The sequence below is a fragment of the Electrophorus electricus genome, chromosome 10 (assembly GCF_013358815.1).
Source record: "Electrophorus electricus isolate fEleEle1 chromosome 10, fEleEle1.pri, whole genome shotgun sequence".
NCBI lineage: Eukaryota > Metazoa > Chordata > Actinopteri > Gymnotiformes > Gymnotidae > Electrophorus > Electrophorus electricus.
In genome coordinates, this window is record NC_049544.1 from 7,953,686 (window position 1) to 7,971,921 (window position 18,236).

The 18,236-nt window shown below is 40.1% G+C and overlaps 2 protein-coding genes across 5 annotated transcripts in view; one reads left to right on the forward strand and one right to left on the reverse strand.

Annotated features, from left to right (window-relative positions):
- Positions 1-1,069: 1,069 nt before the first annotated feature.
- On the forward strand, positions 1,070-12,369 carry ctnnb1 (catenin (cadherin-associated protein), beta 1). Of its 3 annotated transcripts, XM_027023232.2 has the most exons (17): positions 1,070-1,236; positions 5,447-5,497; positions 5,883-6,107; positions 6,321-6,574; positions 6,790-7,028; positions 7,352-7,553; positions 7,663-7,807; positions 7,927-8,030; positions 8,141-8,170; positions 8,507-8,845; positions 9,473-9,631; positions 9,718-9,837; positions 10,091-10,241; positions 10,502-10,623; positions 10,864-10,924; positions 11,186-11,407; positions 11,617-12,369. In XM_027023232.2, the coding sequence occupies exons 2-16, from the start codon at positions 5,485-5,487 to the stop codon at positions 11,392-11,394; spliced, it is 2,373 nt and encodes a 790-aa protein (XP_026879033.1). In that variant the 5' UTR covers positions 1,070-1,236; positions 5,447-5,484; the 3' UTR covers positions 11,395-11,407; positions 11,617-12,369. The 3 variants fall into 3 exon arrangements, with proteins under 3 accessions (XP_026879033.1, XP_026879035.1, XP_026879034.1); XM_027023234.2 differs by lacking the exon at positions 11,186-11,407; XM_027023233.2 differs by lacking the exon at positions 8,141-8,170.
- ulk4 (unc-51 like kinase 4) overlaps positions 11,615-18,236 on the reverse strand; it is a 93,011-nt gene continuing 86,389 nt past the window's right edge. For both annotated transcript variants that reach the window (XM_027023227.2, XM_027023228.2), the window contains 2 exons: positions 14,069-14,154; positions 11,615-12,987 (listed from right to left, as the gene is read on the reverse strand). In XM_027023227.2, coding sequence (XP_026879028.2) covers positions 12,903-12,987; positions 14,069-14,154 — 171 coding nt within the window. In that variant the 3' untranslated portion in view covers positions 11,615-12,902. The remainder of the gene's footprint in view (positions 12,988-14,068; positions 14,155-18,236) is intronic.

The window sequence follows — 18,236 nt, forward strand, 5'->3', positions numbered from 1 at the left end:
AAAGATATGTGTATGCCTTAGTTAATTGTTATGATATAGGTTAGCTAGCTAGAGTTAGGAATGTTTATACCTTAAGCCTACTTGTGAGTACATTTTATAGCCTATTGTAAATCATTAGGTCAATATACACTATAACTAAGAATTTTGTCTACATTTGTTACCGCAAAATAACTGAACTAGTAAGATAACATACCAGTTTCTACCTATTTTGCGAAGAAGCAACAAGAGTATTCATCCAATTCTGAGAGTGGAGAAACAGCTATAGGTTAGCTAACGAGCCCAGCGAGCTAGCTTGATGGCGTTAACTTACCTAGGGTTAGCTAGCTAGGTTATGTATCTTAGGTTGCTAGCTATAGAGGCTAACACAAGGCACAATAACCTGAGCTTCATCTTGTTACTATTAGTAAACGGAACAGAAAACATCACTTCCCAAAGGAAACGATGTCGGGTTTTAAGCAGTCTCACTCTATCCAGCTAGCTATTTGTTTATCTCAATTCAGAATGTGAAATTTAACCAGACATGCCGCTGAATTTCCAGCTAAAACTAAGATAATACAGGTTTTAAGTAGCCTGTTGTATTGTTTAACGGAAAATTGACATTTTAAAAAGTTCCCTCACCGTCCCCACAACTAACCTCTCTGATCTGAATATATAGCTACTTAACTAAAAATATATCTGGCGAAGAGAAATTCCTTGTCGCAAACACCCAGCTACCTACCAAATCAAACCCCTTCATTCGGAAACAAGCACCACCGTTAACGCTGTAACAGTCATAAAACTTAATGAGTAGGTGCGTCCTGTGGTCACACTACAGCTGTATAACAGATATATTCTTACGCCAGTGTAAAACACAAACGAGCAATCGAGCGATAGTTTGTGTGTCAGTGTTTCTATGAAAAATCACATAATGAGCACAGATTATATTTGTTTTTGTATTCGTGATTTTCGGCCATTTAAATGTGTTGAAATCTCATCTATGCATGCCAAGGATCTACTTTAATCAAGGCGACGGGATACAGTGGTCGCAGGAGTTTTTATAATGGCTTGCTCTAATGGTTTGACGCCATCTTACTTTGCTTGGTTCTGGAGAAGGGCTAGGGAGTGGATATTCCCATCTTTTCCTTGGAGGAGGTGGAGTGTGTTGCGGGTGATTTGTACACGTTTTATCCGGATTGTCCTCTGAATTATTCACTTTAAACTGCCTACAAAGAAAGGAATATCCACCTTTTATCACAGGTAACTATTGTTTTTAGATGTTAAATAATTATTTTCAAGCAATATTTTCGGTAGCGAACTATCTGTTTTAGGTAGGTTAATCCTGCTTTTTGCTCATGCCAGTACCGTGTGTGTTCTTGCAGCAGTTGGTTAGCTGGCTAGCTCACTAGCTAAGCGGCTAATTGACTCGCTTTCCAGCTGAACAACTTGCACGTCGTCCAAGACAAACCTTTAACAATGTCTAAGTACCTATAGATAGTCGTACATATTTCGACGAGATTTGCGTCTTGGAGTCATATTGTTTTGTCTTAATTTCTGTGACTTCCGAGCTCTGCGCACAGGTTTAGTGCTAGTCGGCTAACCTTGTTTGCTAGCCAGGTTGGCTATCTTGCGAGCTTTTGAAGCGCCTATGCTACTGTTTTGGCATCAAGATGCGCATTTTGCTAGTAGCAAACAAGGTAACTAACCAGTTATGATAGTTAGACTATCAGCATGTTCAGTATGTTAAGTTAGTGTTGGCTGTGGTGTGTGTACTGAATTTACGAAGCAGTATTTCATAGCAAAGATAATTACAACTTGACTTTGGGGGCTGGGTGCTCAAAAGTTAAGATTAATATCGCTAGCCAAGTTAGCTAACCTAGCTAGGTTACAGAAGTTGGATAACTTCTTGTTGCCTTCGATTAGTTTTTGTTCCGGTAGCTTTCTGTTTGGCTGATCAGTTCAAGTAACTAGCTTTGAATTCAATAGCTGGAAAACAAGTTAAGTTTTCTTCCTAGGCGACGTTGGTGAGCTATCTCGGGCAGGGTAAACTTGGCTAATTGAGTGAATTCGCATAATAGCCGGCGCTGGATGCGTTTTGTCGTTTGGTGTATGTCAATTATTTTTAACACGTTCGTTTTGGCTTTGGTTTACTTCGAGGTTGGCACTGTTGAGATAGGATTACATAGTGTTTGGAGGTGCTGGTCAGTGTTGGTTCGTGTAAAATTGTATCGCATTAAAATATACCCTGAAAAATAACCACCCTAAGGCCTCCCCCGTCTCAAACAAAGGTTTTAAAGTGTAGTTTAGCAGTTGTAGTTAGAGAGGAAGTCGAGGAGGAGCTTGAGTGAAATTTGACTCTGCCTATACTGGCAGCAGAGGTCGTGATCGGGTCTGGTTTATGGGGGTGGGGGTCTGGTTAAATATGCGCTCTACGGTTGATTTACAGTCCTTGGACCACAGCGCACTAGTTTGGGAATTCTACCAAACTGTCATCTGGGGCAGCATGGGCTCTGTCGTTCTACAGACTTCATCTTGGACTTAATCCCTCATATCAGTTTCATCACGGCATTTATTCGGAAAATGCACCTTTTTAATTGATGGTCGCATAACAGTGAATTTTGCTTGGTTTCCCACCTTTATATTATGAGCGGATCTCTGACACTACAGATTAGCTGTGGCATCCTTTCCTTATTTGAATTAGCGTTTCTCTCGGTTTGAGTCTTCCAGCATTTGGCACTTGCACAGACGTGCTAAAAACGGGTTTTACTCACCATTTCGTCTGACCAGCCAAAGGAATTTGTATTTTCATTTTACTTTAAAACACACGTTTTATTTCCAATCGTTAATTCTCAAATTTGCTTAATCTTTAAATGGCATAGTCTACAAATAACCTGCTGCATAAAGTCCAACACAGTTCCACAACCTTTTCTTTAGTGCTTGAGAAGGACCATCTATCTGGCTAATAACCTTATTGTTAAGTCTAAACACTACAACACCTTAAGCAGAGTAGACCTTGCCTGAACTTTCCCTTTCAAAACCTCAATTTATTTCATGCGCATTCCTTAAAAAGTCTTACGTGAGTAGGCCAGTGTTCTTTTTTTCAACTGTTGGGAGCCCATGTTGTAGTGTGCCCGTTGTAATGGTTGATATTCAGACACTGAAACATGCAAGAGCACACAGAAAATGTCAGGTTTGCTTGGTGAGCTTGTGAATATTTTAAAGACTTTAGTAGGGTGATTTGTTTTTAGAGTAGTGCTTGTTAAGGTAGCAAGCAATTTGCATGCTTTGCAAAATGCGTCTCGTCAATTTGGCAGAATGAATTCAATGAATTGGGAGTTTGTACTATGACTGTAATTTTGTCAACTTGTACTGTGAAGTTAGTATTTGCTGAAGTTTTTTCTGCCCCTTTTGGCTGTTTAGTGGTCCTCCTGTATGCCTTCATCTGGTCTTCACTGAACTTAACGCAAGCTACAACAATTGAATATTATCCAGACAGCTGGCTGACACACAATAACACAGGGTGTAGAACCCAGGCAGCCCTCTGAGCGAAGGCTGGCCAGGTCTTTGAATGCTGACTCCAGCATTCCACTGGTGTTACAGATGCATCACAGTACCTTGTGTGCTTGGTGCAGGGTCAGTATGTTTAGTGAGAGTACTGAATCCAGTGCAAGATACAAATAATGCACTTTATGTACCTCATTCTTTTCTTTTTTTATTGAAAACTGAAACATGTGATTGTAAACATCTAAAGTTTAGTTTGTGCTGGCTGACCAAACAGTAGAAAATGGGGATTACAACTCATGTTTTAGTTTAGTTTTTCCCTTGATGGCTAACTATTAGAATCAAAGAATTGGCATTTAAGAACCAGTTTTCTGACCCAGCATAACCTGCACTTGTGAAAGTATTTGACTTGATTAAGATGTTTTAACAATTGCACTATTTTGCATGCTGTAACTTCATCGTAATTTGAGTGAATAGTCATGCTGCAGCAGTGGATAGGGCCTCTGTGCTGCTCCTTTTATCTCCACAATTGATTCCAGATGCTGGAACCCTAAGGCTGAGCCACTTGCTGGCTGCTGTGGCCTCTCAACAGCCCCAGGCAGAGGCTCGCAGAAATGCTGTTATGCACGATGCTCCATCAAATGCAGTTCAAATGCTCTGCATTCTAAGGATGGAGAACTACATGAAGGAAGATTGGTAATGCAGGTCTTTATTGTAATACTTGTAGTCTGAATAATGTTCTAGCTGGACTATGAGATAGTGAGGTCACTTGCTGCATATCTGGTAATATAGAGCTGTTTGTGTTGGTGTACTAGCTTGATATTAGACTAGCGTTTTTGATTTAATGTCACTCCCCCCATTTCAAAAACTTAATTTCTGTGGAAGATTGCTTTAAAAATGGATCAAAGCAATGTGAATGGATAGTCTAAAAATTCTAGCCTGTTAAAAATATTAAATTTCTAATTTCAGCTGTGCTGTCCGGTTTCACTTTTGACTCAGTCAGGTGTTGAACATTTGTCAATTTTTTTACCCTGATATGCTTTAAACATAGTCATTGCAGTTTAACATGCAATGTGCCTATTTACTTGGATAATGTTTTTTGAGCTATATAGCTGCTGCTGTTTTCCGCACAAAAGTAACATTGGGAATGCTTAATATAGCCTGTGCAGTAGTCAGATTTTAAGTTAAATAAGGTAAATAATGTATGTAATGTAGTAAAGACGTGCGTACATGCTTTAAATTGTCCAGCACCCCAGTGAGCCTTCATGTGAATGTGGATATCTTTATGGGAAAGGGGGCATTTTGCTCATTCACTTGGAAAGGGCTTATGCATTTGCATTGAGTAGATGGGCTTAGGGCTTATGTTATGGTAATTTCAATTGTGCAATAAAGGAGGAGGGAAACAAAATTGGGCTGTGATGGAGTAAGTAACTGAATGCCATCATGCTTCGGTAGGTGTTAACTGCTTTTTATGGGCAATAGGCACTGAATAGCTAGAACATGTTGACTCAGGTTTGTAAGAGTTGAATGTTGTAACAGGCACTTAATAGAGGTTTCGTTAATTCTTACTGCCTATGTAATTAACGTTTGAGAATGGGGTTTACTTGAAGAGCATGGGAAAAGAATATTCAGAATAAGATGGTTGACAAGTTTTATTTATTTATTTTTTTTCAAATGAGAGCATGCATGGCATTGGTGCCAAGCATTTCAGTAGAGTACTTATTTATCCCCATGGGGAAATTTCAGAATAAATACTGAATACACAAACTAAATATTCTTAATGTGTTCTGGTGTCCATATTAGTAGTAATTGCCTATCTGTGCAAAGGAATCAGAAATTCATTATGGATCTACCCCTGGATATTTAAAAATTTCTGCAAACTTTATTATACAGACATGATGTTTGAGCTCAGTGGGAGATGTTCATGCATCAGTGTGGAGTTCAAATTAAAAATACCTGTTTGTTTCAGATTAGGAAGCTGTGCTGGCAGCAGGCTGAGTGAGGAACATGGCGACCCAGTGTAAGTTCATATTTTGTCTTGGCCAACACTGTCCAACTCTTTCAATGTACTGTGTTCTTCAACTTCCTGTAGTGAAGCCAGATCCCCATTTGTAAACGTTCAATTCCTGATTACATTTCTCTTAATTATGTGGCCTAACTTGACTGGGCACTTTCAGCATGGAGGAAAAAAATTCAAAATGGTCATAAGTGTCTGTATTACTTTGTTCCTACAAAATGCACAATAGTTAATTGCTGATTGCAAGATTAAAGTACTGGAAAGTACTGTAAACTAGCCAAGTAATGTCACTGCAGTGTAGTAACAGGCAAGTTTTAGGTCAACCCTATATTAAAAAAGTAGAGATAGCACCTTAAAACTGGCCTTATCTGCTTCTCTCCATACACAGCTGATCTGATGGAGCTTGACATGGCAATGGAGCCAGACCGTAAAGCTGCAGTCAGCAACTGGCAACAGCAGTCCTACTTGGACTCAGGTATCCACTCTGGAGCCACCACCACTGCACCCTCCCTCAGTGGCAAGGGCAATCCTGAGGATGAAGATGTGGATAACCAGGTGCTGTATGAGTGGGAGCAGGGGTTCAACCAGAACTTCAGCCAGGACCAAGTGGCAGGTAAACATTGTCCTGTTGACATTTGCGTCGCAGGAATACATGTGTCAGGGGAAGATGTCCATAATTTAGATTTTCTAGCATTACAGATTTAAGTCCCGTGAATTAATTGGCCAAGCCTGAGTTATTTGCGTGGTAATGTTGAGATGTTGAAAACCACCAGCAGAGGTTTTGTTCTACTCTGGTGTGGAGCTGAAGTTTTTCTCACTTCCTTAGATATTGATGGCCAGTATGCCATGACCAGAGCCCAGAGAGTGCGGGCTGCCATGTTCCCAGAAACACTGGATGAGGGCATGCAGATTCCCTCCACACAGTTTGATGGAGCTCAGCCTACCAATGTGCAGCGGTTGGCTGAACCCTCACAGATGCTCAAACATGCAGTGGTCAATCTCATTAACTACCAGGATGATGCAGAGCTGGCTACTCGTGCCATCCCAGAACTCACAAAGCTGCTTAATGATGAGGATCAGGTAAGGTTTTTTTGGTGTTGCATCTGGTCTTTTGGGTTTGTTTCCCAATATATAATGATTAAATTTAATGGATTGGAAAATGTCGTAATGGAATCATCCTCTTTTCCAGACACACTACCTAATTCCTAGCCCACAAGATGTCCATGGGAAGAGACCAGTCTAAACTATGGAGCAAGTACTGAATGTTCCTCTGTGGCTTTTTTGTTCTCTTCCAGGTTGTAGTGAATAAAGCAGCAGTTATGGTGCATCAGCTTTCTAAGAAGGAGGCTTCGCGCCATGCTATTATGCGCTCTCCTCAGATGGTGTCAGCCATCGTAAGGACCATGCAGAACACCAGTGATGTGGAGACAGCCCGATGCACGGCCGGCACACTTCACAACCTCTCCCATCACAGAGAGGGCCTGCTTGCCATCTTCAAATCAGGAGGCATCCCTGCTCTTGTTAAAATGCTGGGGTTAGTCCAATAAGCCCTGTGTAATGACTGCATATTCAAAGATCATATTTTCATTCATATTTAGTAGACATATGTCTTAGAGCTTGTATAAATGCATATGCTGATTCAGCTCTAGTATAATGAAATCTGTTGACATTAGATTGTACCCCTTAAAGATGGGGTACTGAACAGTCCAGAGGTTAAGTAATAGTGTTCCCATTGATCAAACTAAAGAATCGAGGTGATTTGATCAATTTAATGTGCAAGACAATGTCTCATCCTGATGTCACTGTGAAAGGGTTTTCCCACTGTAGTACTTGGTCTCATTGTTGTTGTTTCTCCAGTTCTCCAGTGGACTCGGTACTGTTTTATGCCATCACAACTCTCCATAACCTGCTGCTGCATCAGGAGGGAGCCAAGATGGCTGTGCGTCTGGCTGGAGGCTTGCAGAAGATGGTGGCCTTGTTGAACAAAACAAATGTGAAATTCCTTGCCATCACAACAGACTGCCTTCAGATCCTTGCTTATGGCAATCAAGAAAGCAAAGTAAGAGTAAAACCAGTCTAGACAACTGTAGTGCTGTAGTTGGTTAGTAAATTACTAGCTATTGTAGAAATTTTGCACTTGTTAGAGCATCTTATGCTTTGCTTGCCAGCTCATTATCCTGGCCAGTGGAGGCCCTCAGGCTCTGGTTAACATCATGAGGACATACACATACGAGAAGTTGCTGTGGACCACTAGCCGTGTCCTGAAAGTGTTGTCTGTCTGTTCCAGTAACAAGCCTGCCATTGTTGAGGCTGGTGAGTCGGCAAACATTCTCAATACACTGTAAACACTGATGGCTCAGTAAAGGCCCAGATCAGGATTAGGTTTCATTTGAATTTGACATTGTAGTCAGATTGTTTCCTTGTGTGTTCAGGTGGTATGCAGGCACTGGGTCTCCACCTTACAGACCCCAGCCAGCGACTGGTTCAGAACTGTCTGTGGACGCTCAGGAACTTGTCAGATGCTGCCACCAAACAGGTAATTGCCTGACTCTCTTGTTTCCTCCTTCCTCCACCTCTTTTAAACTTTGCTCTGTTCTTCCTACATGAGCGCTCTCTCTCTGTCTCCCCACTTTTTCCATGGAGAAGACGTCCTTAGCTGAAGTAGATGTGCTGCAGGTAACAGTCATTCCTGCCTTTATCTGTGCAGGGGAGGGGGCTGGCAGCCCCTGCCCTAACAGTTAGGACGTTATTCATTAAAGGAAAGCCATAAGATGAAGCATGAACATATGCTACATATGATTATGCTGGCCATTTTATTCTCATTGGCATGGTGGCAGAATGTTGTGGCGTAATTGTCCTTATCTTGTGGTGGTTGTGGTAGGATTACACTTCATGCAGCAAAATGTCAGATGCTTTGGTCATTCAAATGTTTATTGGAACTGAGTTGTCCTTAACATCAGCGTTTCTTGGATTGGGATCGCATTAAGGTTTCCTGTTGCTTTCCACTTGTAGGAGGGCATGGAAGGTCTGCTGGGCACTCTGGTTCAGCTCCTGGGTTCTGATGATATTAACGTCGTGACCTGTGCTGCTGGTATCCTGTCCAACCTCACCTGCAACAACTACAAGAATAAGATGATGGTGTGTCAGGTGGGCGGCATCGAGGCACTGGTGCGTACGGTCCTGCGTGCTGGAGACCGGGAGGACATTACTGAGCCAGCTATTTGTGCCCTTCGCCACCTCACCTCCAGACACCAGGATGCAGAAATGGCACAAAATGCAGTGCGGCTGCACTATGGGCTGCCAGTGGTGGTCAAACTCCTCCACCCTCCTTCACATTGGCCTCTTATTAAGGTAAGTAATGATCCTTTGTAGCCAATAGTTTAATTTACTCAGGCTCTTAAATGACAATCCCAGCAGTTTGTAACTTGATCTCTTGTTTCTTACTCTATCTAGTGCTCAGCCACCACAAGTGGGTTTGAGGCATTCATCCCTGTAAAGAACAGTAATTTGACACTTGTAGCTTAAGGGCAGATAGACTTCTATTATAACTTTCAAGTTTAAGTTTCTTTGAACAGGTAAATGCGTTGAAATTGTCTGTGGTAATCAGCCACATGGCAGAGAGGCAGCAAATAGAGATTTCATGGAAAAATATTCCATATTATCCAAAGGATATTCCTTTAAACAGTCAGCATCTAAATGAGAAGTCCACTTGCTCTTAAGGTTTATAAACATGGTCCAGCTTATGAATGTGGTCTTTGTCTTAGTTTAGACTTATGGTTCTGGGCAAGATTAATGTCTAGCTAATTAGTCCTCAGAATATTTCATAAAATGTCTGTGGGGTTCCACTGTTATCTTGGCAGCCTTAAGATCTAAGTGGGTACAGTTGGGTCTTTAGGGTTGGGCTTTGATGGCTCCCCTTAAATATATACATTTCTCTTGAAAGGGGTAATGTGTTCATTCATTCGTCTTCTCTTCCAGGCTACAGTTGGGTTGATCCGTAACTTGGCTTTGTGCCCTGCCAATCATGCACCTCTTAGGGAACAGGGTGCAATTCCTCGATTGGTCCAGTTGCTTGTAAGAGCCCATCAAGATACCCAAAGACGTACATCCATGGGAGGTACACAACAACAGTTTGTGGTGAGTTCTGTGCTTTTAAATTTCAGTAGATGTAAAATATTGACTTGTGAGGAAAAGTTTTGCTTACTGTCTGGTTTGCTTTGCAGGAGGGAGTTCGTATGGAAGAGATTGTGGAGGGCTGCACTGGTGCACTGCACATTCTAGCCAGAGACATTCACAACAGGATTGTTATCAGAGGACTCAACACCATTCCACTTTTTGTCCAGGTTAGTTCAGTTTCGTGGTTACTGCATGCTATCACTTTAACCAAACTGCATCTTATTTGAATTCATGTTTGTATGCCTAGATCTGATATTTGACCTGATACTGGGATATCGGGCTTTAAGTTTTTGTAGAATTAGAGTAAAACAGAACGTAGTCCTAAAGTAATGAGAAACAAAACCTAAAATTCAGTGGAGCTATGGGTTAACATCTCCAGCAGTGTTCCTGACCTCCCTGCATTTTCTCTCTTCTCACTAGCTGCTGTACTCCCCCATTGAGAACATCCAGCGTGTAGCTGCAGGAGTTCTGTGCGAGTTAGCCCAGGATAAGGAGGCTGCTGAAGCCATTGAGGCAGAGGGAGCCACTGCTCCCCTCACAGAGCTGCTTCATTCCAGAAATGAGGGTGTTGGTGAGGACCCAACTGATTCTTTGATTACCAGTTTTAGCAGGAGTAGGTATATTAAACGGAGGTTTGGACCAAATTCAAAAATTTGGTTGAGTTGCTGAGCTTTTGGTAGATGTCACCAGACAGCAAAGTATTCACCAAGTGACATTTTTGTTTATTTTTAAGTGAGCTTGTCCCTTCCAGTGCCTCCCACTAGAGTCTAGGTACTGGTTGTGTTGAGCTGTGTGTCTGCTTGTACTGATGGCACTATCTAACTCCCCCAGCCACATATGCTGCAGCAGTACTGTTCCGCATGTCAGAGGATAAACCCCAGGACTACAAGAAGAGGCTGTCTGTGGAGCTCACCAGCTCTCTGTTCAGGACTGAGCCTATGACCTGGAACGAGGTAGAGCAGCTCATCCCAGCTAAACCATGTCCTAATCCCCATGCAAGATTATTGCCATAAAATGAATCTTGGCTCAGAACTACACACTGTATTACCATAAATTCAGACGGACATTAAAACAGCATAAAATTTCAAAATGAAATTTAGAAATTTGCTAAAGCTCAGAGTAATTTATGAAGTGTTTTGAATGCTGCTGCAAAGTCAAGTGCTGAGCTTATTCATCTTTTTTTTCTTTTAAAGACTGGAGACTTGGGACTGGATATTGGTGCTCAGGGAGAGCCTCTTGGCTACAGACAGGATGGTGAGTTTACAGCCATTTTCCTCAATTTACTGTTCTCTCAGCATGGGTGTTCGCATGCTCTAATTCGTTGCCTTGAGTGTGGCACATGCTAAACATCTCTTTGATTAGAGAGCACAGTGAAGCATCCCCTTCTCAAGCTGTGTGTGGCTGAAAGACTTAAATACTGAGTTTGCTGTTATGAGCTGCTTGTTTAATATGCTTCTTCTAACGTACGTGTGCGCTATACCTCTCCCTCCACTCCCTCTCCACACTTCCTCACAGACCCCAGCTACCGCTCCTACCATTCTGGAGGGTATGGGCAAGATGCCATGGGTATGGACCCCATGATGGATCACGATATGGGTGGGCACCACCCTGGCCCGGACTACCCAGTGGATGGCCTACCTGACCTTGGTCACACCCAGGACCTGATTGATGGGCTCCCCCCAGGCGACAGCAATCAGTTGGCTTGGTTTGATACTGACCTGTAAATAAACTTTTTAGGTGAGCTACTAAAGTGCTCAGACGTGCTCTTTATACGAATGGCAGTGTTTGGGTTTGCACAGTGCTTAAGCACCCTGTGTGTGGGTAGTTCACAAGATATATAATGCATGCTGTTACCAGAACTAATCTGTTGTGCATTATGAATGTGAATGGAATTGTCCTAGTCCTACGTGGTTCCCAACACTGATACTATTGTTGTTCCTTCACAGCTGTACCGTCTGATCCGAATGAATCTGCATTGTGATTTGGCCTGTAAAGTTGCTAAGCGGTCTCAAGAAAGTGGGCTAGTTTCTCTGGAAGTGCCTGACACACTAATACAAGCTGAGTTTCCTATGGGAACACGAGCAAGTAAAACTTTTTGTTGTGGTCCTTGTTGGTCGGAGTTTTAACCGCAAAGGAGTTTCGGTGGGGTAGCTGACTCAAAGAAAGCTCAAGAGGTGGATCATATATTGGAATTTTCAACCTTATCCTTGCCTGAAATTTCTTTTTACATTTTAATTTTTATTTTTTTATTCTTCAGTATAATGGTACTTATCTAGCTTGCTTTGATACTTGTCCTTTATTTTGCAGTAATTTGTATTCTTTTCAAATCTCTCATAGTGTTAAATTATAGTGGTAATGCTCCATCAATTAAGATTTTATCAAGTTTATGGTGTAGAACACTAATCAGTTGAATTGTATTCTGATCAAGTGTAATATTGTGTAGCTTTTGTATAAAACCAAGAATGGGAGAAATGGTCCAAATATCGGCTTTCTTGCTTTAATGAGATCACTGTTTCTGGTGTCACAGATGTTCCAAAGGGGTCTGCAATCAGAGGGGGCCAGTTCTTTATTTTTAATTTTTCTTCCTTTTTTCTGATGGTAGCTATAGAAGGTTTTGAAAAGAACCCCTAATTATTGTAGCCTGCTGTTTATTGGAGACATGATTATGACATGGCTAAATAAAAATAATGGACATTAAACTTGTATTCATGTTTTGCTTCAGGGTATCTGTTTAGTCTCAATGCTAAAGCTTTTGGTTTAGAAATGTAGTCTACAGGAATATTTTCTGTAGCAGCTGATTTTATAACCAGCAAGACACATTTGTGTAATTCACTTGACATTGGAACAATTACCAGTCATCTGCAATTTCACAAATCGATGAATTGAATGGCATACTTCCTAAGATTACCTTAAAAACTACCACTGTGGACCTGGTCATTTAATTAAATTCTTGTAGCTCATTTAATGTTTTTAACCATTACAATTTTAAATGGGATATTCAAAGTAAACAGCTTGTACATAACAGTTAACAATTTGACTTGGATCTGCTGCCTTGAGTGTAGCTCTAGATGTACAAGTCTGGGATTTTGTATTACATTTGTATTAACCTTTGGGCACACGTCACACACAATGGATATAGATTACTACTGTTTTTAATGTACACATTCAACAGAACAAATACATCCTTATTACTAACATCACAAAGTTAAAAAGTATTAGAAGCTTTACTGGTTCAAAGTATCCTGGCTCCATCAAAGTATCCAAACCCTTTTAGAATCTCAGCAGCTAGAGACCTTACTGTGGTATCTGGGTAGGACCTGGAAAACAGTAGCACTGAATTTAAAGATTTGAGTAGACATCACACAAGTATTATGAATAACATTCAGACTAAGTTAGACATGACTGGAGGTTAGGTCAAAGATTGTACAGTAAGCTTTTCAATGTCTCCTTAAATGCTCATTCTAAATTAAGAGAACATTTTAAATGGCAAAAAAACTGCATGATTAGAACTGGCTGAAATTTTGTACGATGGTTGTTTACTCATGAATATGCTAATATGATAATTTGAACACAGTGCCAAGTACAGGCTGGCTTGAAAAAGATAACAGTTTATACCATATGTATTATTGATGCTCTCTATAGTGCATGAACTTTTTAACTGTACTGCATAAAGTTATTCTGCTCTCAAAACTAATCACTACAGGCCAGATTAGCTCCTCCTATTAATTCAATTAATGCTAATAGTGATATATTTTAGCAATACATTCACTACAATAAATCTATCTATGCTATTAACACAGCAGGTAAAGATGAATGATTTATGGACATAGCCTAGTGACAATGCAACTAAAGGTACTACAGATTTCCATTGAGCATATTGGCTGGATCATTATAAGAGACTGCCTTGGCAGTGCATTGTACACTGCTGCAAAATAACAGTTAAGTGTGTGAAGATTTCTGCACTAAAAGCATTTTCCAAAACAATTTTATATTAATATTGCATGAATGAAAAAAAAAAATCTTTCTGCATTATGAGGACATTGTCTGTGACAAAGCCTAGCAATAATGCACTGCTTGCAGCACAGGTTGCTGCCACTTTGCCAGAAATACAATAATGCTGAAGGTTTGCTTCCAAAGCATGTATGGGCAACTTCAAAGGAATGCCTTCTCATTTTAGCAAAGGAAAGGGAGGGGGACCGAAGGAGACATGAGCTCCCCAACAAAAGGCCCGTATCAATCTCTGGAAGAGGCAACAGCTCAAGGAAGCTCTCAACATGATGGTGCCCTGGCCTCATCCAAAAATGGATCAAAGCACAGGGTCTCACTGAGAAAGTGTAACAGAGGGGCTGAGGGTTCCACTGGAGGCTGAATAGAGCTTGTTTTTCTGAGTTAACTCACCTGCTATCATGGGCCAGTTTCTGGAGCACGAGTGCCAAGCTCTGACCTTCTTCTGAACTCCAGCAAGAAATGTCTACTGTACCCATCTGTGTAGGGAAAACATGCAATGAGGGCACACTGTGAATTACAAACACTAATTTGATACCAAGAAAACATACATTACAGACATTGAGAATAGACAGATATATTATCTTTGAGAATTCACATGGATAATGTCCAATGTGACTATCTCTTCTGACAGAAATAAAAATCTAATAATGCAAAACCTAAATGTTTACAATCACAGAAGGCTCACAAGTCAGCAGTAGCATGGAAATATCTAAAACTACTAAAGGCATCATAAATGGAATAGACAATCACGGAGCAGATAAAGTCAATACAAAAAAATCAACAGTAAAACATGCACATTAATAACTAGGAAGAGTAACTTTAGCAGGAGTTTCTGAGGAATGAGAGCTTATGAGGGGTACAGGGGTACTCTGTGGCAATCTCTGATGTCATCAACTCAGCCTGCTGCTCCTTCGTCTGGCTGCCTGCCTCATGAAGCGCCTGTTACTAAGCAACAGTGTTATGCACCTGGGGAGACACTCAGCTTCGACTTCTTCCTGTTCTCAGTACCACTCCTGAAATCAATTCCTTTCTAATATAGTACACAAACCTTTGAATTTTCACACATCTGGCATTGTCTGCAATACAAAAAACCCCAGATATTGTCAACCCTATTGTCATTTTACAAACACATTTTCACGCATGCAAACATGCGGCTCAAATGATTTTTCAAATCAAGCAAATAAACTGGACCCAATTTTAAAGCTATATTGTGTTGATAATGCAATAGACTTAACCTGTCTGACAGTATTTTCCATACACACCATAATAACATAATACTGTTAACAGGGCTTATATAAACATTGGCAAGTAAAATCCATAGAAAGGCTGCTTAGTGATTTTTTTTCAATCAATGCTATCCATTTAAAGAAGCAAAAGTGATTCAGGGACACACTCTTAGTTTTATGCTGTAAACATACTCAGACAAAAATGTAATTTATTTTAGAATATACTAAGAGACTCATTACACAACAATTACATATAGCAAACATGCTGAAGATATAGGGGGAAAAAAATCACATTACAAAAAAATCCCTATAGAGCTCTGGTAGCTGTTAGAATGAAAGACAAGGAACTGCTAAAAATAGCAGGTAGAAGGTCTTAAAGAAAGCTTTCCAGCACCTGAGTGGCTCTCAGTTCTTAACTGTTTACAGGACATCAGCCCTGACTACTGACTAGGGAAAGTTGTCCAACAAGGTGATGTGGAAAAAACAAATCTGAGCTGGGGACTGCGTTTGGTTGCAGACAGAAAAAACAGTTGTTCCACCATGAGCTCAGTACTTGTCTTTATACACCTTAGAACAAGACAGAGACAGAGACAGAGAAATAGGGATGGGTTAGGGTAGACAGGGGGTGGGGTGCATGGTCCAGCTTTATACAAAGAGAAAGTAGAGACATGAGGAGATAAATATGAACCTAGTCAGGAAAAAGAAAGTTTTAGCTCAGAGTTGAAGGTTATTTCGTTTATCCAGACGACAATAGTGAGTTATTCAATCGAATCCTGTATACCTCACAACTAAATATTTTTTTCATAGCCTTGCAATACAGTAATGCAGTGTTATAGCTGATGGGGACAACAAACTATCTGTCAGTGCTTAGATAAGTAACACCTAATCAGACCTTGAACCTAATAGTGAGTTTTCAAAACTAATAATAAAAACTAAAATATTTTAGAGAAGGCTTACAGAAGAAAATGTATGTTAACATTGTTGAACAGATATTAAATCAAGGAGAGCTATGTTTGACTCCTGAACTTGGTTTAAAGAAAGTGACTTGGTCACTTATAAGCCTGTCGTCCTCCTCCTTCTGCACTCTCCCACACTTGTGTTCATCAGAGTGGAACACTATAGATGAGTACAAATAAATGAGACTCATAAGGAGCCTGAACATTCAATTACAAGAAGATTCTCTTCTATTCAGCCACTAGTGACCTCAACTCTATTAATGTACCAAACAGAAAAAGTGTGTAATGATTTTTCAGACCCTCTGAGACCAAATGAATTTGAAGTGAGGGCAGTGGCCATAGGATAAGACTTCATACAGCACATAATTACTGCCAAGCTTCAACTAAGGGAAAGAAGACTGACACTTTGATTTTACTAAAATAATAGAAACTGATGAAAGCCTTTAGTGCTGGTTTTCAGAGCCACATCCCAGTAAACACTGCAAAATATAGAACATACAAAAGAGACCGCCCTCAAAATGGCAACAGGAGAGAGTATTGTTGAGCCAGTGCCATCTGCTTTTACAGAAGGGATGATGACATTTAATTAACTTGTTGACATTTATGTTGGTGTTTACACAAACAGAATGGCATGGATACAAACACAACTCGATTTTGAGTGCTCAACAGGTGCACAAACACTTGGTTCTGTTGTAATGTAAAAAAAAAAAAAAAGCATTTTGAAGACATTTAGAATTTCTCAGAAAAGCTAAATTATTACATGAAAAAGAGTTTTGTTCCCAAAGTAAATGTCTTGGCTCCAGATTAAAGGTTTTTCTGTATAAAACAAGTTTAGCTAAGTTTTCAACCGTGAGGAAAGCTCTCTGAAAGTCACAATGGTAAATGCAAAATGCTAAAACCCCATGGCAATCACATAAGTGTGCTGGTATGGAGTCCTGCTCTGTTGTGGACTGTGCTTAGAAACATGGTGTACCATCATACCATTTACAATAATGCCACAGCATGATGTTCCCATCCTAAATGAAGGTTTTGTTGCAACCTGGACTTCAACCCCACTCTCTCTGCTTGCTTTGAACTACTGTTTGAAAACAGCTTCAACATGTGTTGTATCTATTTCTGATATTATGAGGCAATTAGTGATCTCTTTGATGCCTTGATAAAAACAGGCATACATAGATTTTACAGCAGCAATTAATGAATAATTAAAAGGGCTTTGTTGTTGGCTGAGTTGAGAGGAAGATGAGTGAGTCTGGTTTTAGATGGCTTAATTAAAACCCATTGTCACTTGCCCACTCGCGTGTGGATAAGTGCTCCATGTCATTTAGGGGAAAGGGGGGAAAAAAATACAGTAATTTGCATGATTTGCATAAATGTAATGCTAATTTGCATAGTTTGTGACAGCTGCCAGATACATACACCCCAAGGAACCACTTCTTCGAAGTTCAATACCCATCACTCAAAAGTCCATCTGTTTGTCCAGTCCCAGTTCAATGTATTTTTTAACTTCTCACACACAGGGACAACAATCCAGTGCTTCTAATTAATGCATTATGAAGATGGAAGTATGTGAAAACAATGAAATACCTTTTCCACAATTTGGAAATATCAAAAACTCTGTTTATATACCTGGTCATTTCTGATCTTGAATATCAGGATACTATGTGGAGAGAGATCAACAACATAAACAACGGTAAATGCAACCAAGAAGCATTTATAATTATTACAATTGTATATGCAACTTTCTCTCAGAGTCATATTTGACCACTAAAACCCCACACAATACATTACATAAAATAATGTAGTTAGATTAACATAATGTAATAGTTATATAATGTAATGTAATAGTTAATGGTTAGTTAATGTAATGTAAACAAAATAGTTAACATTAACATGATATAATAGTTACATTAACATAATGTAGTCTGGGATTCATCTCAAAGTAGAAATGTCATGTACAGTTACATTTTCCAAAGTAGTTTCTAGTAATCAGAAGGTTGCCCCACCACCACCATGTTGACACTGCTGGGCCCCTGAGCAAGGCCCTTAGCCCAAACTGTGTTGAGTCATGACTGTAAATCACTTTGGATAAAAGTGTCAGCTAAATGCCAAACATGTAAATGTAGCTACCAAAATCTAAATAATGAACAGGACAACAGGAACAATACTGGAGTTTGGTTGTAAGGTGGTATGAGCAGATTTGCATTTTACACACAATATAGCAGGTGAACTTCAGTGTTGCTAAAAGGAAACACATTTGACTAAAAGGTGTGGTTAAAGTCTTATTAGTAAACAATCCACATACAAGTCACATGAAATAAACAGTACAGTACCATTTTGGCTGTGAATGTTGAGAAAATGCACAACTGCTCTATGAAA

Bases quoted from the DNA above. Each gene is read 5' to 3' on its own strand.
- ctnnb1 (XM_027023232.2), top strand. The intron at 9,838-10,090 runs GTTAGTTCAGTT...TCTTCTCACTAG, and splicing joins CCATTCCACTTTTTGTCCAG to CTGCTGTACTCCCCCATTGA. The intron at 10,242-10,501 runs GTGAGGACCCAA...TAACTCCCCCAG, and splicing joins TTCCAGAAATGAGGGTGTTG to CCACATATGCTGCAGCAGTA.